The sequence below is a fragment of the Canis lupus genome, chromosome 22, assembly GCF_011100685.1.
Source record: "Canis lupus familiaris isolate Mischka breed German Shepherd chromosome 22, alternate assembly UU_Cfam_GSD_1.0, whole genome shotgun sequence".
Lineage (NCBI taxonomy): Eukaryota > Metazoa > Chordata > Mammalia > Carnivora > Canidae > Canis > Canis lupus.
In genome coordinates, this window is record NC_049243.1 from 10033980 (window position 1) to 10061690 (window position 27711).

The window sequence follows — 27711 nt, forward strand, 5'->3', positions numbered from 1 at the left end:
ATTCTACATTGTTTTCTTTCATACTAAGTCTTTGAAACCCAGTACATATCTTATAACACAACTCAGTTCTAGCCACATTTCAATGGCTTGATAGACACATGTGGCTAGTGGCTACCATGTTGGACAGCTCAGGTTTGACATGTCCTGATATGCTTAAGTGTCCAAAGTCACTCAGCTAGGAAGTTGGCAGATCCAATAGCTTTGCTGCATATTTTGAACTCTTTGTCCTTCTTACTACATTGACTTGTCCCTAAGTGCAGAATTTCTAGCTTGGACTTAGCATTTGTAGGGTTTGAAAGGATTCAGGCCAGGGAAGTAATGGAAACAAACACACCAACAAAAATTAGAAGATATGACTAAATCTGAAAATGCTGTAGTGGTTGCAGTGGTCACATGTAGAATTTCCAGGTGACAACTTTTCTCGGATGTGGAAAGAGTTTGACTCCTCTCACAGTAATAGATGTATGAAGGTAGACAAGTACAACTAATTATAAACCTAGTGGAGAAGCCTGGTGTCATAACTCACATCCATAATTTGGATGTGAGGCAAGTTTCTGCAGTGGGGGAGATAAGCAAGAGGAAGAAGCACCTTCACCTCTGGTTGGGAAAACTAACTCACCTGGCCTTTGAGGGATGGTGGATGACTTACAATATCCAATAGCAAACTCAGGTGTTGCTATGGAGATGCAGTGAGGGGATGCCTTAATGCAGTGGCCAGGAGATGGCAAGAGGAATTTAGGGGAGATGCCTGGGTGGCTCAGTGGTTGAGCATCTGCCTTCAGCTGAGGGCGTGATCCCAGATCTGGATATCAAGTCCCACGCTGGGCTCCCCGCAAGAAGCCTGCTTCTCCCGTTATGTCTCTGCCTCTCATGAATAAATAAATAAAAATCTAAAATAAAAAAAAGAGGAATTTAGGGGGCTGTCCATGGTCCTAGGTCCACTGAGCAGATCCTGTGGGATCCAGAGATAAGCTGAGGCCATCTGCTCTGGTGGAGATGAGTATTTCCTGACTTGCACATCAGCATCCCTGAAGGAAATACTCTGAGCATGCCTATGGCTCTCTAGTCCAAACTTTCTCTGTAAAAAGGATATAGTTTCTCTTATTACTGAAAAGTTAATACATTATATGTTACCTTCTGATGTGTTTTTGTTGTTGATGCTTTTCAGCATTTGCACAGAACCTTGCACTGGTTGCATTAGTTACTTTTTTTTTTTTTTTTTTTAATTTAAAAAAGATCTTTAAAAATTTTTTACTAGCTTGGTTCTGCATTTTGTCAACTTTGATGATTTTCCTGAAGATTGAATATATAAGTTTTTAGTTGAAAATTCCATAATTTGGGGTTCGAATCTTCTAACCCTTATGGGATGGCCAAAGCTAGTTAGCTCCTGATATATAATTGCTTATGGAATTGGAATGTTGATTTGGGCTTTTGGGTCAGGCTGAGGAATAATCTGAGGAACTCTGATCTGAGAATAAATTGCTAGGGTTGGCTACATGAGATTGCAGAGGCATAGGCATAATCGTGACCCTGGAGAGAACTGAGATGGCCTGATTTCTTTCACTTATGCAATTTCTCTTGATGGGAACCCATTCTCTTTCCCTAACAGTCATTGAAACAATTCCTGTTTTTTTCAACAGTAATTTAGGAATTCCCTTCACAACTCTTTGTTGAGGAGGGGGTGGGAAGGACAGGGGAAGAGAGAGAGGGAGAATCTGAAGCAGGCTTCACGCCCAGTGCAGAGCCTGGTGCGGGGCTGGATCTCATGACCCTGAGATCATGACCTGAGCTGAAATAGAGTTGGACACTCAACTGACTGAGCCACCCAGGCACCCCCTCCCTCATAATTCTTTTTAAATCAACTCATTCATTCATTCATTCATTTATATATTTATTAAATACATTTTTCCAATTAGCAAATATTTATTTAACACCGAGTGACAAGCACTGGGCTAGGTTTTTAGGCTCAAAACCAACAAGGCCTTCATCTCCATTCTTAAGAAGCTCACCACCTGGCAAGCGTTTCCCTATCACTACCTGGATTGGATCACCATAGTCTATCCAGCCATTCCTCAGTATTAATGTAATTGGTTTTGTGTTTAATTTGTTGTTATTTTTTCTAGAATGTTCTTTGGTGTGTCTGTCTCCCCAGGGGGCTTAGACATTGTCATTAGTAAAAATTATACTTTTCTCTCACTTGACAACTCTTTGTAGGGCCTGATATCTGGCCCAGAGTTGGGCCTACTACACATTGTTAATGAGGGCCTGATACACATTGCTAACCTTTCCATGGTGCATGAGTGGTGTCAGTTGATTATTATTTTTACACAGGATTACTGGCATTATTAATAGACATTTGACGGTTTTGGGGGACAGAATCAACAGACATGAAAATGGTCACCTCAGCACAATCTCTGTAATCAGTCTGTGGACTAAACACGACTTCTATTGTCTTTTTATAAATACTAAAGACACTGTCTTCTGAAAGTACCACAGTTATGCTTGGCATTGGTTTTTAATGACAAGGGAATTAAATTAAGGTTATATTTATATGGACATCTTTCCTGTGTGTTGCAACTGTTCAAGAAGTACAGCTTTAGGGATTTCCCCTAATGAAGTGCATAAACAGTAACTTTCCTTCAAGCTGTCAATGAGGAATGCTGTGTTACTCGAGTGAATTTCGGTGACCTCTTCCTCTAGAGAGAACCCAGTGTCAGAACAAATTTTTATAAATAATACACTGTTTGCTTTGCAGTGCCGATAAATTTCTTCTGTCTTTGAGGCTGTCAAATAACCTGGAGGCTTGTTTTTTTCTTAGGACAAAGATATTTGCAGAGGAACTGATCAAACTATTATTATTAATAATCTCATTATTGAGGCATCACCAATTCTTTTGTGCATTTGAGGCTACCAAATAGATTAAAGTTTTATTCTGAGAACTGGAGGTACACAGGAGCAAAGCAGCTTAAGAGCACCATGTGAGGGTTGGGCGTTTTTTTTTTCTGGCTGGGGCACATTTGTGTTTAGGAGAATTGCTGCCTCATTCCTGTCTGAACGTAACCCCTCTGGAAAGGGGTCTCCTAAAGGATTGGTCATAGAAGTCCCTAAAGGTAGTCATGACTACAGACTATTATTGTTAATGAGTTTTTTTTTTTTTTTCCTGACAAGGGCACCGACATGCTCCTTGATAAAAGGGACAAGAAAAGCTCATTATAGCCACAGGCAGAGGCTACTGGCAAATGAGAAGAGATTTTGCCCTTTGCTTTGGTGGGGATCTGGAGGAAGAGGGAAAATGTGATGGAAGGGAGAGGAAAGCTCTCCTCCTCATATCCATATTCATAGCATTCAGACCCAAGAAAATACATTTGGCATGCCAGTGTTCATTCTCACACATGTCCTATGCTTTTCCTATTTTGGACTGGGCATCTAATGGCTAGAACATTCAGCCAAAGAGGCCAAGGATGAATTGCTTCCCACAGTGACCAGTGAACTTTGCAGCTCACATCCTGCCCCAGGAGGCTCTGTCCAGGTGGAGCAAGCAGCCTTCAATAGGAGGGTTCCAGATAAAATACAGGGCATCCAATCCAGTTCAATTTGAATGTCAAATAAACAGCATACAGTTATTTTAGTGTAAGTATGTCCCAAATATTGCATGGGATATACTTATATTAAAAAAATGATTTGTTATGTATCTGAAATTCAGATTGGACTGAGTGTCTTGTATCTTTATTTGTTAAATCTAATAACTCTACATAGGGTAGACTATGAGAGGAGGGGGCTACAAAATACTCCTACTACTCCCCTAGCACCTGGTCATGGATTACCTGTCCAAGACCTCAATCTCCACCACAGATTGATTGCCTTTGGAGCAGATAATATAGGTGAAAGCTGTTGTTTCCAGAAAGCTTCTGGGAAAATGCTTCTGTGTCTTCCTGGTTCTACTCTAACTGCCTCTCATCACCCATCCACATGGATATGGGTGGAAGAGTGGCCTGTGAGGTCATCCTGTGGCTCAGGTAGTGTGTTTCAATGGCGAAGTAGCAGGGATAGTCTGGAGGATGGGATCCTAAAGCTGGGGAGACTGATTTAGGTGTGGTTTCTGCTCAGCCCTCTGAAGTAAGGGGCAATGTGGGGCATTGATTCAAGGATGCAGCCTTGGGTACACCACAAAGAAAGAGACTTCCTCCTATCCTTTTTCCTTCCTTCCTTCCTTCATTCATTCATTCATTCATTCATCCATTCATTCATATTTTTCCTTCCTGTCCCCTCCCCTGAGTATCTGAATTGTGTACCAAGGATTTTAGGCTCTGTTTTTCCCAATCTGAGACTTTATGTGGTGAAAGAACTCTTCAGGTTTTCCAAAGCATTCCTGTGGTAGGGTGGGGAATGGAGTGGGGGGCAGGGGCCTTCTTTCCCTGCTGTGAACTGAACAATCTTACATATTGAGCCAGATTTTAGGAAATTAAAGATAAAACCAAAAAGCATAAAATGTGACATCTGTATAGTGCTTCAAAGCTTATAAGCAACTTCTCATATAATACTTCATTTAATTTTAACAACTTAGGAATTGTTACAACACTAGAGGGGCTAAGTGGTTTGCCTAAGGCCACTAACTAATGAGTGAGAAAACTGGTTTTTAATATTCAGGCCAATACTTTTTTACTCTATAGGGAGGAAGCAGATTTTCCAAATGCAGCCTAAAGATGCATCCCTATTTCTCAGTTTCATGATGAACATGCCTTGACCAGCACACAAGAGGGTCTGGGACAACGGAAGTCAGTCAGCTAGAGCCTTCTGGTGAGAGAAACTGCTCAACATGGACCTCCCTAACTAGTCTGGGCAGCCTCCTGTTTGGATTCCTTCTTCTTTATCAGGCTCACAGTGGTGAGTGCTTGGTCATACAAAGCCGTAACTGAGCATCCAGGGTGAATACACTGCTGGTCTCTCCCTCAGTGGGAGGTGGTTGGAGAAAAATTGTCCAGAAGCAGACTCTGTAAGGGGAAGGTCAGAGACAACCTGGGCAGTAGCAGCTAAAGAGGGAGTCCCTGTGGGGGAGATTCACAGCCTCTAAAGCAAGTTCCCTAATTTTCTCTGGAAAATAAAATGAGAGGTGGGGCAGGTCCAGGGAAACAACTAGAAAAAAACTTCTGGGCAAAGGACTGAGGCTTATTTTTCCCTCCTGGGACCTCCAAGCTCTGTTTCATCCACAAAGACTGCTTTGAACCCATCTCTTTCAAGGAAGTAACAAGTTAGAAACCGATATTGGGCTTCAAAAAACACATTTGAGTTAATATTTGGCAGGAGATATCTAGATCAAAGGGCAGCTGGCAGAGTGGGGCTCAGTGACAAGGTGTGAAGGTGATTCAGGTTCCCAGGTGTCCTGACCATCCTAGGGTGGTCACATGCTCCTTGGTGGCTTCCTCTTCCTACAAATTGGATGTGGGGAAATCCCCATTGGGCCCTATAAGAAGCCCTGGGCTCTGGGCAGAAGGCAGTGGCTCCAGCTAAGAGCACAAGATGAGTCCAGGCCTCTTCTGCCTCCTAGGCCTTCCATTCCTCTTTTGCCAGACCACAGGGAGTTTGTGGACCTCCAGCCCCACCTCCAGCTCTTTCTCTGACTCTGTATTCAGCTCCAGCAGCAGCTCTCATCCCGGCCCTGGCTCCGTGTCTCAGGTGAGGAGGCTCCACAGGCTGGGAGCTGTGTTCATTCCCTTCCCCTCGATTTTTGGGGACCTGAATATAATTTCATGGATGGCTAACCTGGAGCACTCTAAAAGATTTACAGTTCCCTTTGTTAACTGTAGGTGCCCTGGAAATGAATTAAAACCTGGGTAAAATAATTAAATTGCTTCCAAGGGAGACAACATCTTGGTTCTTCCCCTGGGGACTTCAGGGAAAGAATCTAAGTATTTAAGAGGTTCTTAAACTTGCCTGTGCTTTAGAATGGGGGTTGGGGGGTGGAGATGGGAGGATCCAGGTTCTATCCCAGATGAGAACTCTTAGGGAAGGTGCCCTACCAATGGAGGCTACAGAAAAGTTTGATTTGCTGCCCATTGGGACCCTGAGGACCATCAAGAATAGCCTTGAGGGAGTGAGAGCCACGTTGTTCCAGCTGCAGCCACGAGGGTTTCTCTGGGTCTAATTTGTAAAAGAAGTAGATTTCGAAAGTAGGAGAGGTCTTCAGGAAGGTGCTTTTACAGTGGATATGCCCCCAAAAGAGTATTAACTCTCTTCTATCTTCCCTACAGGGAATCCTAAGAGTTATTTCCAAAAACAACAACAGCCTCAATAGCAATAAGCAGGCAAAACAAAACAAACAACAACAAAAACCAAAGAATATGCTAGAAAAGGACTGTCCCAGCTAGGCCCCGTGACTAGGCTGCTCCATGAGCCTCATTCCTTGAGAGCCGAGTCCTCTTTGTATCTCCTTTGAGGAGTTGGGAAGAAGCACGGAGGGGTGAGACATTAGGGGTCAGGAAACATTTCCTCATTCCAACTCTGCCCCTGTGGGCTCTGGGTCTCTCTGTAGGACCTCCCTCTGTAAAACCCAAGTTTTCCTTGCTACGGTGTGCCTTGGGGTGGAGGAGTCTTAACTCTCCCAAAAGCTGTCCCTGTGCACTTTTATGATCTTTATTCACAGGTCAGGTTGAATAGAAGGGCCACTGGGAAATGAGGAGGAAAAGGCTTTTTTATAGTTTCCATTTTTCCATCAGAACTATGTAGACAGTGCAAGGGCACCTGGGTGGCATAGCAGGTTAAGCGACTGGCTCTTGATTTTGTCTCAGGTCATGATCTTGGGGTCATGGGATGGAACCCCACATTGTAGTGTTGGGTCTCTGTGCTCAGCTGGGAGTCTGCTTGTCCCTCTCTGTCTCCCTCTGCCCTCCCCCTGCTCGATTATGAGCTCTCCCTCTCCAAAATAAATAATAAATCTTAAAAAGAGAACTATGTAGGCAATGGAAATTTGTCGATTAATGAATGGTTTGGATAGGGCCCAGATAGGAACTGCCACAACAGTGTTCATTGAGTGCCTAATAAATGACTAGACATGGTTAAGTACATAATATGTGTTATCTCATTTAACTCTCAGAGGTCGGTAAAATTAATGATCCCATTTTAGAGATGTGGAAATGGAGGCTTAGAGAGGTGACGTCACTGACTTAAAGCTACTAAATCAGCAGATTATATAGCTCAGACTTAGTCTGCCCATCCTTTTCACCACTCTCCCTAGGCAGCTTTCTATGTTTTGGGGGAGTGTAGATGAAAAAGCTTTTTAAAAAAGATTTTATTTATTTATTCATGAGAGACACACAGAGAGAAGCAGAGACATAGGCAGATGGAGAAGCAGGCACCCTGTGGGGAGCCTGATATGGGATTCGATCCCAGGACCTCAGGATCACGAGCTGAGCCAAAGGCAGACGCTCAATCACTGAGCCACCCAGGTGCCTGAAAATTGCTTATTTTTAGGAGGAGAATGGTTTGGGAGTCATAAATATGTTCAGATATTCTTTGTAGCCAGGAATCAGATGCATCATTTTATTTCATGATACTAGGTGATCTCTGGGGACAATTAGAACTGGTTAACATTGAAGAAAGAGGTTAACAATAAATCATTTCTTTTGAAGCCTCACCACTGATCAGAAACCAGCATTTGGGGAAGATCATCAGCTAAAATAACAAAATAAAATATAGGTCAAGAAACAGAGAAATCCAACATGCGTGTTGTCTCATAAAAAGATAACTATTTAAAAGTAGATAAGGAGTGGTAGTTAAATTGTACTTAGAGGTTTTAATCTCCTTCCTGGTTTACTTATCTCCCTCTGGTGAGTCAGTATCACTACTCCAACTTCTTTTTTATAGCAGGCAAGGTGTCACTTCTACTATAAACCCAATTTTCTAGGGCTGGCTGTCAGCTTGATGAGATTTTGGAAAGTGGTGGAAAACCCCTTTATAACTGTCATTGAGTAAGTTCCAAACGTATCATTTTCTGTACTTTGAAAATGTTGAGTACCATTATTTTATGCCTTGAATCTTTACAGGCACTTAGACCTGGCTGCTAATTAGAGCCAATTGCAACCTTAAATCACAAATGTGAGTCACACCTTCAGCTCTAGCACTCAGAGCACTCCACATGCCTCAGAAGTCCCCCTCCACCCCACCCTCACCCCTTCAAGAAGGGGCCGCTCTCACAGTCCTCATTTCACAGACAAGAAAAAGCTCCATGCTTTGTTCTGCGCAGTGACTGGCAGAGTCGGAACCAGGAGTCGTGTGCTTATGTCATCAGGCTAAGGGGTTTGGGTTTGTTGAAAAAAAAAAAAAAAAAGACACGAAAGCCTCTCTAATGACAATGGGCCTGATTCACTGGGCAGGAATTGGGTCTTAATTGTCTCCTGAACACCAAAGCCTGGCGAACTGTAGACATCAGTAAATGTTAATTGAACACGTGCTGGAGGAGAACTCATCAGTGTGAGGTGTCTTGTAAGGTACAGAGGGTCCTATTTGTCCTCCACGAGGGGGATTGCATATCCTCTCAAAGGCCAAGTGGATAAGCACACGTGTGTCTCTCCCATTCCTCATGTTACCTTCACGTAGAGTTTATGCATTCACTGCAAAGAGAGAGAGACCCATCACCATTAGCTTCATTGTCTTTGAATGTGAGAAGCAGAAATATCTCTAATGGGAGACACTGATCAAACTTATGGACCATTTTGATGTCAGCTGAGCATACTGGGCTGATGATAAGCAGGATGGAAGCTGGGGAGTCCACAGTGCTGGGACGGAGATATTCAATAGAAGACAGTGGAATGGCTGTCAGCAGGGCTTATAATTATTTGCCTGTCTTTCAGGTGAACTTCAGGACTAAAAGTTGTTAGCTAGTGGTTTCTAGTTGATTGTCTAGAGACTGCTTGAGGATCTCCACTATTTTCTGATTTGACAGAGGTTTCCAGCAAACTCTAAGAATGGTTCAAACCCGTCTTGTGCAGCTAATTAACCTCCTCTTGTCAAAATGCAACACAGGACGTTTTGGGGGTGGGTAGATAGTTGTTATAATAAGCTATTTTTTTTGGAAAGTCCACAATACATTGGTCCTCCTGAAAAAGCTTTGGCACTCTTGAACCAGAGTCTTTCTAGATTCAGTGGGAGTGATAAATCTGATTCTTAGGGAAGCTGGTCTCTCTGACAGACTTCTGGTGTAGCTTGTCCAGGCCTTCCTCATCCCTGGCAAAGACCCTTCCCTTAACCCCCTCCCACAGCCCTTGTGTTCAGGATAAACTTGCTTGTCTCTCCTCCTTATTCCCCAGATCCTGCAGGTGTCAATTGTGATTGGCAAAGAAAATTTAGGCCAATGTCAAGAACTGACCTGGCATATATATATCCATAACCTCTGTGTGTTATGTGTGTGTGTGTATTTTTGCTCATCTTAAAGAAGATTAGGTTAAATTGACAAGCAATTTAGTTGCAAAAGCCTGAATTAATTCATCTAGAGTTCACTGACAGAATGGATCTTGGTTATAGAAGCATCTAGGTCCAGTTTGTTTGGAAATCATGGAGGTTGATAGATATTAAATGCAGAGAGCACACAACCTTAGCTGCAGCCAGCTGACCTAAACTTCGAGAGGTGTGGCCTGCATCTCTTCAAATTCTGCAAACCATTGTTCTGCCCTTGGTAGTTCCAGAGAGACAGTTTGGTCTGATGTTCCATAGGTGATCTTTAGGCTGGCCATCAGGTGAGATCATTGTAAAGCTCAGCCAGTCAGCTGCCAAGAGTTCCTCTGGAAGGCAATAGTAGTAATAAAAAAATGCTAATTGTGCTGGGATCCCCTTGGGGAAGTTCAAAGGGGACAAAAGAAAAACAGGATCTTTCAAACCTGTCATTTTAAAATATGCAGCGGCACCAAAATGTGAGCCTGAATATCTTAAAGAAACATCAAATATTTTAAAATGGCTTTTCTGCAAGTGGTAAGCTGGAAAACTTAAAAAAAATTTTTTTTGCACAAAACCTTCAAACTCCTACATTATTCAGTCTTTTAAAAATGGCTGTTTTATTTCTATTTTGAAGAATGTTAATTATACAATTTCCCAGGTGAAGAGAGTATGGAATTTGCACTGTATGTTTTGCCTGTAACCCATATCTGTGATAGTTTTCCCATTCTGTTGGAAGGCACTGGGTTGGGTTTGGGGTAAAGAAAATGAGTACATGGAAAGAAAGGGAAAATGACACTTACTGATCACTGACCACGTGCCAGTGGACTTGATTTATGGTACTTGGTTACTCTTGGGGATGACCCTGTGAAGTGGGTTATCTCTATTTGGCAGATGAGGAAAGCAAGACTTACAGAGGGTTCATGTCCAATAAGTGCTAGAATTGGAATTCAAACTTAGGCTGCCCATCACTTCTTTATTTGTCTTTCCTTACGTGGCAACAGTAATAATTTCCTGGAAGCCTCCTCAAGAAAGGAGAATCTTCCTTTAGATAAGGTGTCTGGCAATGTTTAAGCCTGGTTGGTGGAAATGTGGCTGAAGTAAGTGTAAATCACTGCCTGGGAAACATGGCAGTTTTGGTTTGTGTCTCTGATTCCCTTCATCCATCCATCCATCCATCCATTCATTAAAGATTTACTTACTTATTTGAGAGAGAGAGAGAGAGAGAGAGAGAGAGAGAGAGAGAGAGAGAGAGAATGTGTGTGCGGGGAGGAACAGAGGGAGAGAGAGCAGCTCAAGCAGACTTCTCACTGAGTGTGAGCCTGGTGGGGCTCGATCTGATGACCCTGAGATAAGGACCTGAGCCAAAATCAAGAAGCAGGGGCTTCCCTGAAGGTGCCACCCAGGCGCCCCTGACTCTGTTCATTCATGGATTGAACGCCACTTGATTGCCTCTGAGCACTCTTGACAGGCCAATTTCTGTCACTCCAGTTACCAAAAAGCTCATTTCCTAACTCATTACTGATGTTGAACTTATTTTCATTTCCAGTCGCTTTCCAATTTCACTGGCTTCGAGGATGACCACGGGACCTGCCAGTGCTCCATTGTGCTCCCAGACACCACCTTTCCTGTGCAGAGAGTGGAACGCTTGGAACTCACGGCCCACGTTCTCTCCCAGAAGTTCGAGAAAGAGCTTTCTAAAGTAAGCATTGCTTTCTTCCTCTTCCAACCAAATCTTGATAAGAACAAACCAACTGACAAAACAAAACCCCTCTTATTCAGAGCTTGATCGGCAGCCTTCTTGGTTGTGCCAAAGCCAGCATGCTTCTGTCCCAGGGGGGTGTTAGCATGTATTTTACAGGACACCTGCAGGGATCTTGATAGCAGGAAAAATGAGGGCACAGTAAGAAAATGGGATGGAGAGAGATTGTGCATGCCACGGATAAACTCACTTCAATATTGTGCGGGTGCAGTTGGAAAGAAACCTTGAGCTCCCCCTGAGAAACCCAACCCTGCAATTTTTATTTGGTTTTGGTTCCAATGTTTCTTCTTCCTATAAGTCTTCTTCCTCATTCCCCCCACCCCCTCCCAGCTTTGCCACATCTTTCCTCTCCTCTATCCTCTGTTCTCTCTTCCTTCTCCTTCAATTTTCCTTCTTATTCCTCTTCACTCTCCCTTCCCTGATCCATCCCTTCTAATCTTTCTCTCCCTTTCCTTCCTAATTGGGTTGTTTTTTGTTTGTTTGTTAACTTTTGGTCTTCCCTTACTTTTGGAAAGCCCCATCTCCATTTTTACCTCTTCCTTCCACTCCTCCCCTCTTGGAAGCTTGTCTTATTATCCTTTTGTCTTTTCCTTTCTCTTCCTCTGATTTTCTCTTTCCAGTTTACTCTCTTCCCCCCCCCCCTTCCTTCTGTCTCTTTGTGTGTATCTCTCTCCCATTCTCTCTCTCGTGTGTTATCCTCTGTTGTCTCAGCAGGAACATTCCATTAGACATGTCTAGCATTAGACCGAAACTGAAGGCTTCCCTGGGAATCTGAATCAATCCTAATAGGTCACGCAGCCTTGGTAAAAACCCTGACTCCAGCCCCCTGATTACGGCTTTTCTCTCCCAGAGAAAGTTATCCCACAGGGTTTGCCTTTCTCTGAGCTGGCTGGAGCAATGTGACCTGGCATTCCAGTTTTGACCCCTGCTACATTTTTAGCCAAGTTAAAAATCAATTAGAAAGGCTCCCATTTTCTGCACAGGTGAAGTCCAAGCAAGCCTATAATCATATTATGCATTATTTAGTACAACTCCATTAATTTACAAGGAGCTCTGGCTTTCCTACAAGATTCAAAATAAGTTTTCCTGAGAAATTTAAACTTAGCTACCTCAACATCCAGCACAGTTATCCTTTAAGACAAAAATTATGATGAGGCTGGGACCCTGCTTTCAACCTGAATTGGTAGATAAATATTCTATGTTTAAATGAATGTCCAGAAAAATGTGTTTGACTACTCTAGGAACCTAGCTTCTTAAGAAATAAAATGTCCTTGAATTAATCAGCAGAAAAGGCACAGCACTAAATTATAAATTCCAACCATTAATATTCATAGCCTTATTCCAGCATAATCAACTACAGATAAGAAGTTATGCATAAAAACATAACAAGTGGAGGAAAATCCTAAGTAAAGATCTTTTCAGTTAGAGTCATTTGCTTTGAAATAGTGGAAGCTCCTGATTTGCATGTCTTCTTTGCTGGCAGGAGTGTGAAGGGCAGTTTGCAACCCCATGCTGCTCCAGGGAAGTGTGCAGCTTGCCAGGGTTGAGAGTATGGGACATTTAATTCCAAACCTGTAAAGGGGGCAGGTGGCATCTGCCTTGTTAATAAATAGCAGGGAGGAAGTATGAAGTAGATGGGAGAACTTTTAGTTCTGAAAGTATCAGTAGCTGGTCCTAAAGGAATCTGTGATTGAGGCCTAAGAAAGGAATTGACCTGCCAGTTGAGATTTGCATCATATATTCTGTGTGACAGATGATAATAACAACAACGGTTTGAACAGCTTCCTTTTGGGGCCCCTGAGTGGCTCAGTCAGTTAAGCATCTGCTTTCCGCTCATGTCATGATCTCAAGGTCCTGGGATCAAGTCCCTGGGATTGAGCCCCATGTCAGGCTCCCTGCTCAGTAGGGGAGTCTGCTTCTCCCTCTTCCTCTGCCCCTCCCCTTGGTCATGCTCTTCCTCTCTTTCAAATAAATAAATAAATTAAATAAATAAATAAATAAATAATCAATCTTTATTTATTTATTTGAAAACCCAACCAGCTTCCTTTTGTGCTTTTCTAAATGCTTCCAGGTCTATTCTACTCTCAAGCAACTTTTTAAGGCAGACAGGTTGGTGTTCTTCCCATTTTAGGGATGGAAAAATGGAGGTTCATAAAAGTCAAGACACATAAATGTACAAAGCATTCCTCTCTTGGCTGGGTGAGCCAGGTCAGGAATTTGGGTCTTCGAAACCCTTCTGGTTCCTTTTCTCTCTGCCATGCTGTTATCAACCTTAAAGAAGAAATGCAGGAAGTCAGTAATGCCTTCAATCCAGAGTTATCTCTTCAGCTGAGGGCTTTTGAATTTCCAGGTATTGAATTATTATAGTTGTTCCTAAATTATCTTGGAAATCACCGTTTATCTGGATGCCTGGGGCGGGGGGGGAATGGCCGATTGGACAGGCTAGCAGAAGAGGGTTTTGACTGCTTTACATTGATTCATTATCTGTCAGTACAGAGGGAAGACAGGGAGCTGCCTCTGCATAAGATGCTGCAAGCATTTTATGCTTTTCCGTTGTTTATGATATGTCCTCTTGTGATGAGACTCAAGAGAGGATGACACAAAAGGCAGCTCAGGATATTCTTTCTCTGGAGGGTTACCATCTTTGGGGCACTTATTTAATCTGACACATTTGCTAATAGATCCTCATTCATGAGAAGGTTGAGGCAGTCTTGGAGACATTTAGGCAACTTATAAGTAAACGACATTGATTGGACAATGTTTTATGTAGTGAAATATAATAAATTAAAAGATCAGATTGAAAAAAACCTTGAAGTCACTATTTTTCTAATAGTTGCTGCAGTTTATAGACATCCCATAGTGAGACACTTTTTTTTTTAAAGATTTTATTATTTTTAAGTAATCTCTACACACAATGTTGGGCTCGAACTTAAAATCCTGAGATCAAGAGTTGTGTGCTCCATTGATGGAGCGAGCCAGAAGCCCCTAAGTGAGGCACTTAATATGCATTATCTCTAATCTTAACAATAATCTAGTAAGCTTGATACCATTACCCCCAATTTAGAGGAGAGAACTAAGGCTTAGAGAAATTAAGTGATTTGCTTACTAAGTACTGAAGGCAGATTTGAGTTTAGGTAGCTGCAGCTCCAAAGTATTTCTTTTAAAAAAAAAAAGTTTTTATTTATTTATTCATGAGAGGCGCGCACGCGCACACACACACACACACACACACTCAGAGAGAGAGAGAGAGAGAGAGAGAGAGAGAGAAAGAGAGAGAGAGGCAGAGACACAGGCAGAGGGAGAAGCAGGCTCCATGCAGGGAGCCCGACGTGGGACTCGATCCCAAGACTCCAAGATCATGCCCTGGGCTGAAGGCAAGTGCTAAACCACTGAGCCACCCAGGGATCCCAACTCCAAAGTATTTCATGTCTTCACAGTCAATTCAAGCTCAACTAATCTTGTTGTTAATAATATATTAAAGTAACAGTATGTTGCTGAGTATAGTCATTTACGTCAAATAATCTGGCCATAATTATGATCACAGGTTTGAGGCAGAAGCATGAGCCAGACTGATTCTTAAGCTTAATAGCCAGCCGTGTTGCATCCCTATCTATTATGAGACTACATTTACTGTATGGAACAATAACACCTGAAAACAAACCCTCAAACAACCTTTGATTCTTAAAACCCACCAATGACGTAGTATGTGCATAACAAACAAAAAAATGGAAGCTCTGCTTGTCAGGTTGTTGGTTTGAAGGCAAGCATAGATGAGTCTTTTAAAGTTCAAGCATGTAGTGATAAGGAGCTTGCCGTAAAGATGTTGACCCAGAGAGGTGTCCCCTTAGGGCTAGACCCATATTCTTGCTGTATATCTCTGGGCAAATCAGGCTGCCTCTGCTGACACTGCACTTCCAGGGAGAGCTGGATTGCTCAGAATTGCTCACACCATCACAACACTAGAGATCTGTACATGTAAAAGAGGGTTTATATGAACAATCTACTTAAGTCAGTAAAGTACTCAAATTCCTTCCTGCCTTTTTTTTTAAAGTGTGTGTGTGTGTGTGTGTGTGTGTGTGTGTGTGTGAGTGGGGAATGGGGCGACGGTAGGGAGGTTAGGAGGGAGAAACAGAAAGAGAGGGAGAGAGAAAATCTTAAGCCCGCTCCATGCTCCGCTCAGAGCCTGGCACAGGAGGCTCAATCTCATGACCCTGAGATCATGGCATGAGCTGAAATCAAGAATTGGACACATAACTGACTGAGCCATCCAGGTTCCCCTCCTTCCTGCTTTCTTATAACTCCATGGATGATTCTAGTTTTCCTGAATATCACTGAGCTTTCCTTTAAATGCCAGTTGAAAGAACCTCAAATTATCCCCCAACAGATCTTTAGAGACTTCATTTTGTGGCTGAACTAGGGCAGGCATGCCACACATTCTCATAGGTGGCAAACTCTAGGTTATGCCTTGGTTTTCAGTGAGAATCTGGAAGAGCCACATTTTATTTAGCAGAGATGACAGTTGGATCACTCATTTTTGTAGAACAACAGCTGCGATGTGCCACCAACATGTTCCAGGAAAGCAGAGGGTGTTTCATTTGTTCCAAGTGCTGGCAAGGCCAAATGCCAACAAGAATATTCATTTTGCAAACTTCCATTTCTGCAATGGATCGGCACTTTATTATTACTATTTTTTTTTTATCACAGGCAAGGTTTTATGCTTGATTTTTATAGAAATTAAAACTTGGCTACCTTATATTTGTGTTTATACTTTTGAGAGGGGAACTTGTTAGGATATATATATATATATATATTTCTAACCTCCTTATCCACCAAAATGTCACCAGTCTTATCAGCCTCCGAGTGATGGCACATCTGATGGCAGTGAGCATCAGTTGCCTGAGGAGATACACTAGCAGTGCCAACGGCTGCATTTTCAACTTTCATTAAAATCCTCTTTGCCTGAAGCCCTAGCCCTTTAGGTCTGTGGCCTATGAGTCTGCTCTAATTTGCACAGTGGGGTTAAGTGGAAGGGCTAAAATGACAGAAGTTAGGGCTGCCTTTGGTATTAGGAGGATTATAGGCCAACATCTGGCTCTGAATTCATCCAGGCACCATGGATCAGCTACTTGACATTAGCATGGCTTGGGGAAAAGTATCACTTATGTTCGAATTTTTAAAAAGAATGTAAAACCAGTAACTTTTAATGAGCAGGTCCTTAAAAAAGCCATGGCATTTCTTTTAGAGATCAGATACAAAAAGAACCACCAAATGTGTTTATTGAAATATCCATTTGGAGCTTCCAATTATACACTAAACTACCAAGGGAATTTTTGCAAGTATTTTAGCTTAATGATCAGACATTCAAATATATGCAACAAATGCGTAAAGGTCTGATTGCAATAATCAGTTCTTGGAATAAATGTGAGTGCGCCTAATGAAATGTGCACTTTACAGTTGCATATACACTCACATATTGTATGGTAAAATTGGGTCTTTCTGCCACTTTGTGAAAGGTAGAGGGGCTCAAAACTCAATGCACATGACAATGAGAGGAGGAATTCTACTTTAGTTCATTTCTCCCTCTTCTAGAAAATACTTTGATTTAGAGCGGTGTTCTAAATGGAAGGAGGGTGGTGGTGGTGGAGATTTTGCCCCCAGGGAACATTAACAATGTCTGGGACACTTTTGGTTGTTACAGTTGAATGGTCTGTGGGTGTTAGTGGCATCTAGCAGCCAGGAATGCTGGTAAACATCCTATAGTACACAAGAAAGCCCCCTCCCCCTACCAAGAAAGAATGATCTAGCCTTAAATATCAATAATGCTGAGGCTGGGAAACCCTAACTTAGATACAGTGTGTGCATTGAGGGGAGGAGGGAGGGCAATGGAGTCTGGTTCAAGCCAATTTAGTTTGGAGACCTAATATCTTCAAACATTAAAATGGAAATTAAAATATCTTTGTGAATGATGACTCTGAAGCAAAATAATTTTTAGTCTGGGCAAGTGCAAAATTCACCCCACCACTTGTAATAATTTTTTTGTTTGCATTTAGATAGATTAAAAAAAACAAATATATTTTTGATCCATTTCTTTGCCAAAAAAGAAAAAAAAAAGTTTGACAGCAATCAAATAGTCTCCAAGGGCTTGGTAGTGGAGGAAGACTGTATGGTATTACTTTGGGAATTGACTTCAGCATTTTGATTCCCTTTCAGGTGAGGGAATATGTCCAATTAATCAGCGTGTATGAAAAAAAGCTCTCCAACCTAACCATCCGCATAGAGATCATGGAAAAGGATACCATTTCTTACACGGAACTGGACTTTGAGCTGATCAAGATGGAAGTGAAGGAGATGGAGAAACTGATCGTACAGCTGAAGGGCAGTTTTGTCGGAAGCACAGTAATTGTTGACCAGCTGGAAGTGGAGGTAAGGTGTGAGCTCATTTCTGAGAGCTTTAAAAATAAATTCTCCTCAGTGGGCAGGTGTAAGGACCAGGCTAAGGATCTCTCTCCCAACTTCTAATTCTGTACTCTCTCATGACCACGTAGCATGTCCTGTGTTCTGCTTTCAGTGGGCATCTCTCTTTAAATGGTAAGTTATGTGCAATGGGAACATGTTCATTGACGAGCAGGTGTCAGCCAACGGACCCAAGTGGTCTTTCAATGTCTCTAGGAAGGAGAGATATAAATCTGAACAACTCCATGGCCAAGTTAGATAAAGTGCCTTCTCTGTTCTAGAGGTATGCTCGTGGGACTTGAAAGCTACAGTTTACCTGACTTTGGACTTGCTAGGTCTGTTTCTCTTTTTGAATGATCATGTGATCTTTGATCCCTCTTGGAACACTTCTCCACATACTGGCAACTGTCTCTGAAAGGGTTTGTTGTGAGTATGTTTTAGTGAAGCCTTTTAAGCTCTATGGATAAGACCATCACAGTTATGTTACGGTTGGGTAATTCATATCAAAGAGAATTTACTAGCGAGGTCATGACGTGGGCTATAATTAAGAATTCTAGTTACATATTTCAGACTTTAGGTTTACTCTGGCCCTCACCATTCGTTAGAAACTTAATTAAAATACAACATGAGTAAACACGAGTTTATAGGGGAAGGTTATTAGAAATGAACTTTAATGGACCTTTGTGGATGCTTAGACAGAGCCTGTGCTCTATTATTAAATCTGTTAAAATCGTTGCCATTTTCTTCCTGTCACACACATCTGCCTGAGATGTGACAGGCGTTTACGCTAAACCATAAAATGTATTCTTCCAAATGAAACCATTCAGAAGAATCTCGGGTGTATTCTCTAGCAATGTTTCACTAAGTGACAAATTCAGCCCTGGAATGTTTATGAAAGAAATTGCACAATAATATAAAGTCACTCTGAATTTTTATTTCCTTAGATAAGGAATATGACTCTCCTGGTAGAGAAGCTGGAGACACTAGACAAAAACAATGTCCTTGCCATTCGCCGAGAAATCCTGGCTCTGAAGACCCGGCTAAAGGAATGTGAAGCTTCTAAAGGTGACAATGGTCCAGTCTCCCCACCACCTCCTGCCCCTGGTAAGCATGGAAAAAAGCTTTTTTTTTTTTTTTTTTTTACCACTTGAGCCAGGCCTAGTTAGGAACTGAGAGTGGGGTGGGGAAGGGATTTGGGATTGCAGTGGTGAAGGGAGGATGGGATTGTTGCAGCTTTGAGCTTACTCTTCTACGCTTTGAAATCTCTCCCCTAGTAGCTCCACTTGCCATCACGTTCTGGGACTCATACAGGAAAAGCACCAATGATGAGTTGAAAAACAAAATCCACACATTACATGTGTCCTCTTTGCATTTGCTAACAAGAAAAACATCTCTGTGGTGATGGGGTTATTGTCAGAGGGGCTGGGAAAGCCTCTGGAATGTGCATGGCATCAGTGCTGTCCTGTGGATTGCAAGGGCTGATTGGCTCTTGTATCTGATGAGCTAGGTTGTGCCTTGAATCTTCCTTCCCTCCTTCTCTCTTTCCCTCCCTGCTTCCATCTCTTTATTTTTCCTTTATGCTTTCCTTAAATGCACCTGCTCTTTAGTGTGTCTTGGGATTCAGGGGGGATTTAACGGATGGCCCCTCATGTCCAGTACTTATGGGTGTGGCCTGGCATCCCTCTTAGACGTGAGTTCCATGAGGGCAGGGATGGCCTCTTACTCTCGAATTAATGATCATCCTTAGGGCTAGGTATAGCATAGAGGTGGGTGCTCCAAAATACCTCCATGCATGGAGACAGTGGAGTGTAGGGGTCAGAAGTATGGCTTTGGGACCCCAAAGCCCTGAGCTTCCCAGCTATGTGGCCACAGCAGAAGATCCTTCATCTCATCATTGATAAAATGGGAGGATGGACTCTACTTTGCAGGGTTGCTGTGAGGGTTAATGAAACAAGTCTGGGAAAGCACAGAGCTCTATGATTGGCACTTATACACTGGAATTTGTTTTTGTTATTAATGATGATAACTGAAGTGAAAACCTTGCTGTGAACAAAAGCAGTGCAAGGTCCTCGTGTGCTTGAGCACATCCCTCCAGGTGAACTAAGCTTGCCTCTCTGCCTCAGTGTGTAGCCCTGGCACAGGGAAGCTCTCTCTGCGGGTTGTGAGTGTCTCATCCTGAAAAGGGCCCATATCTTCTGATCAAATAATTCAGCTCTTTTTTGTTATTTTCATTAATTCCTCCTTCCACAACCGGTTTCTTTTAGGCTGTGTGTTTCTGGATCCTTGTCAAGGTAGCTGGTTTCTTTAGGGCTTTAATTAGATACTGCCATAGTTATAAGCCTCTTGGTGCTGTTTAGGAGACTCATCCCTCCCTCTGCTCTTGGCAATCTGTTATAGTATGACAGACAGTGGAGGTTCAGGACAAAGGCCATGTCTCGTCCTCTATAACAAGCTAAGGTTAAATTCCATCTGGGATTGGTGGTGTTGATGTGCATTGAAAATGTGAGCTCATTCAGCTGGGCCATGCAGGACCCTTTGAGGACAGGGGTCAAAGCAGTGACAACTCCTGGTAACACCTGAGCAAGGCTTCCTTCCTTCCTTCCTTCCATCCATCCATCCTTCCTTCCTTCCCCTCTCCCTCGACCCTTCCCTTCTGTCTTTCTCCAAAGGAAATTTTCCTCATGGAATAGATTTTTCCAGCACAGTTTTCTTTACATTTCTTAGAGTGAGGACATTTTAGAACTGGAAGGGACAATTCAAAGCCATCTGGCTCAGGTCCATCATGTCTCAAAGGAGGGGACTTAGGTGGTGAGGATACTGCTTTTCAGAAGGCCACACAGATAGTTAGTGGCAGAGCTGAAGCTGAAATGCAAGGCCCTTTGCTCTGCGGGTATCTCAGGACCTAGAGTGTCCAATGGCAGTAACTCAAAGATGGTGGTGGGAGAGAAAGTACACTGCTTGGTATATCTAAGAAGGAAAACAAATGAGTCTGTTGGACTATTTTTGTTAGAATTTTTTTTCTAGAACTTTCCCCTAGGTCCTCACACTTAGACTTTTGTGAGCCATCCCAGCCCAGCTGTGTTGTTTAAGCAAATTGGACCCAGATTTCCTCTCACTTTCCCACAACCTTGGCTGTACCTGGATCCTGGCCAAGCCACTTGGCCCTCCTCCAGCTTTGTTCATATTATATTTATGATGTTTATATTAAACTGACTTTTTGTCATGTTTTTAAATCAATTTCTTTTTACTTGCTCTCTTTCTGTTTGGATTGGTTGATAATGCAGAATTGGAAACTCCCCAGGCACCACAAAGTTGTGAGCCTGTGGAGACTTTAATTAAAGTTACTCACTATTATGGGACTTTAAAATCTGGCCTGTCTGCTTTTTTCACTGCAGAGTTGCGCAGAACAAAAGACCGTGTGCAATTCTCAGCTCTAACGCAATTCTGTGTTCTCTGGGCCCCTCCCTTACAGTTGCAGTGTGCTACCCCTATGGTCAGCTTGGTCTTAGAACCAGTACATGTCATTAGGGTTCAATAAAACATTCTTTATATTTGGTTTATTCTGCAAATGGCATCCTTTTCTGCTTCATTTCATAGAACTTTCTAATCTAAAATAATTGGCCTTCTGCTCATTAACTTTTTTTCCTGAAAACAACGGACTCTCTCTCTGATCTTCCCCTGAATCTAAATGACTGCAGAGAGGCAAGATGTGCACACATGCTCTGGGATGAGTCGCCTTTGTGCTTGGCGATTATGCTGTGCTCTGTGCTGACACATAGTAGGTGCTCAGTAAATGGTTGATGAGAGTTTTGGGGTGACCTGCCCAAATCCCAAGCTTTAGGAAAAGCAGAGTGTTGGGTAAGAAATACTCAATAACTCAGAGTCAATTTGGTTTTTATCATTTTATGATTGTGACTAGGTTAATTGCCTAATTCTCACAAGCGAATTGTAGTCTCTTCTTTGCTCAAAGTTCAGTTGTCCGGGGAGGAGATAGAGACTGCACTCATAGATCCAAGATTAAATTTCCTCTGTGTATAGCATTAAGAAAAAATGGTACTAGCCATAAGACTTTTTTTTTTTGTAGTAAACATTTCCATCAGATAAACTAGAATACCTCTATGGGTTATAATTCTGGAGTTTGGCACCTAGCTTCTAACTTTTTTTTACCCAATTTCAAAAATTGGGCAATACAAATTTGAATTCCCATTTGTTGATGCAAATTCAAAGCTTTCTGCTCCGTTGCACACACAAATACAACCAAGAGACTTTTAAAAAGCCAAGGTAGAGTATGTTAAAGTCTTATCTGGTGGCTTCCTGGGGTATTTGTAGAATACCATGGCAATAGCTAATGAATTGCATGATGAAGAGATTGCCAACCACGGCCACTCTTGTGTAGAGGGTTCCTTGCATTATGTTTTGTGGAGTGGATACTAGGCTTTTTGAAAAACCAAGATGTGTAGCAGGGTAGAGGGCTAGGATTTTATAAATAAGGTAAGCTGGGTTTGGGAGATTTGATCAGTCTTTCGTTCTCTTATTCCATAATCCTAATTTGGTGCCACTACATGGCTGGTCCTGTTCTGGGAAACAGGGCTACCAGGATGTATATAGGAACGTCCACTATGTTGGAAGAGAGATAGTCACATGAACCTTAAAGTTCTAACATGACGTGATTATAATGCTGATAGTTACCATTTGTTGGGTTACATGCATATGCCTCTGTCGTCTTCTTAACAGTTCTACAGAGTAGCTATTATGATTATTTTTTTTTGATATAAGGAAACTGAAGCTCAGAAGGTTACATAGTCACCAAGTACTGGAGTCAGGATTTGACTTGGCATCTGTCTGCCACTATTTTTGCTATACCAGGCAGTCTTCCATAGAAGCTCTGATAGAAGGGTGCACCTGTGTTTCCCAGAGTAACAAGAAAGTTCCAACACCTCACCAACCTGATTAACACCATGTTATCTTGGCTTCCTTGCTTGTAACTGAAAGTACAAGTAGCTGAAAGGGTACTTATTTCTGTGGCATGTTCTTTTCTACCAGAAAATGCAAAATGGTTTATTGGTCTTTCACATTCTTGGATTAGGTTGGGCATGAGTGGTGGTTCTAGTGTTAGGGTAAACTTGTGGTGGCTGAGGAAGGGAATGGAGTACCACTAAGACCTTGAGATAAAGGAGAGGGCAGGGAAGGGATATGAGATAAGTGGGGGGGGATGCTTGGTGTAGATGGGTGAAGGGGGTTGGGGGCTCTAGCTGGGCTGGATGAACAGAGGGCACTGGGATGGCTGTCAGTTTCAGTATTGTTTCCATCAGGAGTTGAGGAAGCCCACCATTGCCTTTTCTCTGGTCCACCATGGCTGTAGCCACATCTATAGTATTAGCAGGGATGCTCAGTTCTCTCCTCCATTTACACCTCCTTTGACCATAGCCAGGGCCCTAAAAATGGCCCAAAGGACATGGAGGAGAAGAAGGGTATGAAAAGAAGGACAGGAAAATGTTTAGGAATGGTTGGGAAGTGAGAAACAGAGATTATGGCTTTATACAGTTTTGTTATTTATACTAGGTATAATTTTTAATTTCCTGGTCAGCGTGGAAAATGATGTGCCATTATTACTGTTATTAACAGTAGTAGAAGTAATCATTTTTAAGAGAAGTATATTTTGGTTCCTTTATATCTAAGGATTTCCACATCCAAGACAGAGTAGTTTATGATCTTTAAACCTATGATAATGCTTGGATGTGTTCATGCATCATAACTTTCCTTTAAGTATTTTGTTGCTGTTGGTTTGGGGTATTTTCTTTCCAGGAAAGCAAGATTCAATTAAGCAAACAATTCCTAAGTCTTCCAACCTGCAAGAAAAACGTGACTTTCTTTCATATCCTCAGAGTGAAATGTAGTTAAATAAATAAGTTCTCGGGAAGATATTCTAACTAGAAAATCCAGTTTGTAGCATATGGAAACTCAAACAGTTTTTGTTATCATTAAACTGAACACACCGCTAACTTTATTTTAATAATTCATGCATTGTTTCATAAACAAAAGCAAACAAGCATTCATCTGAGAGATCACTTTTAGGAGAAGAAATAATAATTTATAATTTTATTTATTATTTCTTTGGTGGAGAACAGTCTCTTGGCTGAACACACTTTGCTTTTTTATTTATGAAATGGTGCATGCATTATTAAAATAAACCTGCGACTGTGTTCTGCTTAATGATATGCAAAATTATTTGAGGTTGGGTACAGAATGGTTTCATTTCTCTACCTGTTGTATGGTTGGCTGGCTTTCCCACCAACTGCGGATTTATGAGAGCATTTAAGGAGCACGTATGTAATTCTGGGACCAAAAAGCCCCAGCAGATTGGAAAAATAAAAGCAGGGTTTCTAGTAATGGTTTCACCTCTGAGCAGTCCTTGAGTAAGGAGGGGAGAAGGGGGGGACATTTAGCAAGGAAAGGAATGAGTCTTTCCATATAGGTCAGAGGCACAGACTTACAGGCAAAGCTTTGCTCCCCCTTAACCACCCCCCTCCCGCCCCCTATGATAAATCAGGTAATTCTTTGGAGCTCTGCTTTTGGCTCCAGCTCACATCATGTGCTCTCCACGGCTCCCTGATTCCCTCCAAGCGTTCAAAGCCAGATCAAGTGATTCAGGTTCTGTTCCTCCTTCCCTCACCTGCTCTGCTCCAGGCAGTAGGATGAGGGAAAATGACCTCAAATGTACTTGCAGTTAAATTTTCTTTGTCATCCAAAAGAGTGTTTATTAAGATCCCAGAAAATGTGTGTTCAACTCTGGATAGTTATTATAGAAATCCTAGAAGAATTTTCTTTAAAATTTTTTTTTAATTTTTATTTATTTGTGATAGTCACACACAGAGAGAGAGAGAATGAGGCAGAGACACAGGCAGAGGGAGAAGCAGGCTCCATGCACCGGGAGCCTGACGTGGGATTAGATCCTGGGTCTCCAGAATCGCGCCCTGGGCCAAAGGCAGGCGCCAAACTGCTGCGCCACCCAGGGATCCCAAGAATTTTCTTTAATTTCTGTAGCTCATAAATGGTTTGGGTTGGCAGGCATTTCAGAGTGCAATGTGAAGGGTCAGTTGCCCAGCCTGGGTCATTTACTGGTATTACAGGGAAGGTGCTTTCAGTGGATTAGTGAGTCTGGTCCCACTTGATTGTACACATTGTGATGGCACTGTCTGGATGGGAAAGGTAAAGTACTTCCCTGGCATTCTGATGCCCAGCAAAATATGTGAGATCTACCTTATAACTCTGCAGCAAGATGGTCACCAAGTGATCTGTGTAATGGGCTATGCTTTGGGCACAGAGCAGGCTATATTGCCTTAAGATAACTTCAATGGCTTCTTGAGGCTGAAATCCCACCATCTTTTTGTATCTTTAAAATATCATATTTAAAAGTTCCTCTTCTGAGATTGGCTTGGGGCAGCACTGGTACCTGGTATAGATATGCACTTAGGGTTCCCGGGAGGGGCAGAAAGGTGAGGGGCATGGACACTTGCCCAGGACAGTCTTCTTTATCACAATTGTCCTTGATCCTAGAGAATAGCAGGCTTTATGGGGAAAAAAAAAGTAGGGTCTGGGATGACCTTGCTTTCTTGATTTCTCTGTAAGAAAAATGAAATTTAAAAAAAATTTGCAAAATGCTTTCCTATCATGATAGAAGAAAATCTATTAAATACATGAAGTCCTCCTTTCCTCTTTCAGGGCCCTCAAACCTTTTGAATATGGCTATTGGCAGCTTTAGCATTTCCATTTTCAGAAGGAAAGCCTACTCATAGATATAGAGGGTTGTTTTCTCTAGAGCCAACAGCGGGTCTGCATTTGAGACTGACATCGAGAGGTCTTTGGCTTTTCTCCATCAGAACCACTGTCGTCACTGAACCTTGATAAGAAATATATTTACGGATTCTTTTGGTTCTTAGGCTACTATGCCATTTGTGTCTTGTTATTCATTTTTATCTAAGAATGCCCTTTTATGTTCTTGTTTGTACAGGGAGCTGTGGCCATGGTGGTATCATGAATGTCAGCAAGCCGGCTGTAGTTCAGCTCAACTGGAGAGGGTTTGCCTACAAGTATGGTGCCTGGGGTCGGGATTACTCTCCCCAGAATCCAGAAGGGGGTCTGTATTGGGTGGCCCCTTTGAATACAGATGGAAGAATTCTGGAATATTACAGACTCCACAAGACACTGGATGATTTGCTATTGTACATAAATGCCCAAGATTATCGGATTACCTATGGCCAAGGTGGTGGTACAGTAGTTTATAACAACTACATGTATGTCAACTGGTACAACACTGGGAACATTGCCAAAATTAACCTGAATAACAACAGGGCTGAAGTGACTCAAACTCTCCCTAATGCCGCCTATAATAATCGCTTTTCATATGCTAATGTTGGTTGGCAAGATATTGACTTGGCTGTGGATGAGCAGGGACTGTGGGTGATTTATTCAACTGAAGCCAGCACTGGTAACATGGTGATTAGTAAACTCAACGACACCACACTCGTGGTGCTAAACACTTGGTACACCAGGCAGTATAAACCATCTGCTTCTAATGCCTTCATGATATGTGGGGTTCTGTATGCCACCCGCACTCTGAACACCAAAGCAGAAGAGATTTTCTACTACTATGACACAAACACAGGGAGAGAAGGCCGACTAGCCATTACAATGCAGAAGATGCAGGAAAGAGTGCAGAGCATTAACTACCACCCTATTGAACAGAAACTTTTTGTTTATAACGATGGTTACCTTCTGAACTATGATCTGATCTTTAACCAGAAACCCAAGTAAATGTGTTAGGGTGAGAGAGGAAGAGAATGTTCTTTGAAAAAATGGTCTTTTCCACTTATTTAGCTATCTGCGAGTGGTGGTGGGGTGGTGGGATTTGGAAGTGTGCTTATTTGGGAGCATAGTTCTATCACGCTCTGGAGACATAGGATATCTGCCCTGATTTGATGAGTTCTTTTGGAAGCTGCCTGCCTCCAGAGATGCATTTCCCTAGTGAAAAGAAGGTTCTTTCAGGGTGGATGGGATTGTGGAGGTTTAGGGGTATTATGCGTCCCAGGAAGGTGTCAGTGGTCCAAGCAGCATCTGGAAATTAAGGGCTTTGGGGATTCTTTGTACCAATGTGTCTCAATGACCAGTTCTCCCCCATGTAGCCAGGCTAATTCATCCATACTTGAAAGAAGCCTGGGCTTAATTAGGCAGGCTATTATCTGAAGCTCCTCGAGGGATCAAATCTTCGTCTTTGTTTTTCTTACTAGCACCTGAAACAATGTTTTATATGAAGCAGATTAGTAAATTTAGCATGCTTATATGATATCTGTAAAGTGCTGAGAGTTTTCTGAAGAAAGGCTCTTTTATGCATTAAATTGTACATTGTAAATCGGTCCCAGATGGACCCGCAGATAAGGCACTTGATTTTTCTTTGCTCCCTCTGTCCACCTATATAAGAGTCAGTAGAGCCCTCCTACCTTATAACTTTATTCCAAGGCAGCTCATAAGATTAGAACCAAACTTACCAACTGATTCCCACCGTCCCCCCCGGTCTCCTTGTTTCCTACCTCCTGCTTTTAATGAAAACTAACCAGTTTTTTAAATGGAGTGGATACAAGAAAGACAGAATTACAAATACAAATTTTTTGTCTCTTCATGAAATTTCACTTCCATGACTCTAAGGCCAAAGGAAGATCAGATGACAGATAATATAATAGCAAATGTGGTTATATGATAAAGCCCTTGGAGCATATGTGATACTTGAATTGTATCAATTGTTTCATGCAGTTTTTATCTTTGTTTAAGCCTGAAAGCTGTGAGAAAATAGTTTTTTTTCGGGGAAGAAATATTTTAAAAACTATTGTTAGTGTCTAGTAAATCAGTGCAGTTTGAAAACCCTGCAGGTTTCTGTGCTTCTGTACTTTTGGGTGGCTTTGTCATCTGGTCTTGGTCTCTTTCCCTTTGTTGTTCAGAGTCATAGTCTATAGGATTGGCTCCTTCAATGCTGTAATTATCCCCTTTTAATGAATGATTAAATTGTGTTTTGATAAAAA

General features: G+C 42.1%; 1 protein-coding gene across 1 annotated transcript; it reads left to right on the forward strand.

Annotated features, from left to right (window-relative positions):
• The first annotated feature begins 5461 nt into the window (after positions 1-5461).
• On the forward strand, positions 5462-27711 carry OLFM4 (olfactomedin 4). Its single transcript, XM_038569678.1, has 5 exons — positions 5462-5673; positions 10973-11125; positions 17396-17608; positions 18583-18742; positions 25650-27711. The coding sequence occupies exons 1-5, from the start codon at positions 5518-5520 to the stop codon at positions 26450-26452; spliced, it is 1485 nt and encodes a 494-aa protein (XP_038425606.1). The 5' UTR covers positions 5462-5517; the 3' UTR covers positions 26453-27711.

Bases quoted from the DNA above. Each gene is read 5' to 3' on its own strand.
- OLFM4 (XM_038569678.1), top strand. From the start codon at position 5,518: ATGAGTCCAGGCCTCTTCTGCCTCCTAGGCCTTCCATTCCTCTTTTGC. The intron at 5,674-10,972 runs GTGAGGAGGCTC...TTTCATTTCCAG, and splicing joins GCCCTGGCTCCGTGTCTCAG to TCGCTTTCCAATTTCACTGG. The intron at 17,609-18,582 runs GTAAGGTGTGAG...TTATTTCCTTAG, and splicing joins TTGACCAGCTGGAAGTGGAG to ATAAGGAATATGACTCTCCT.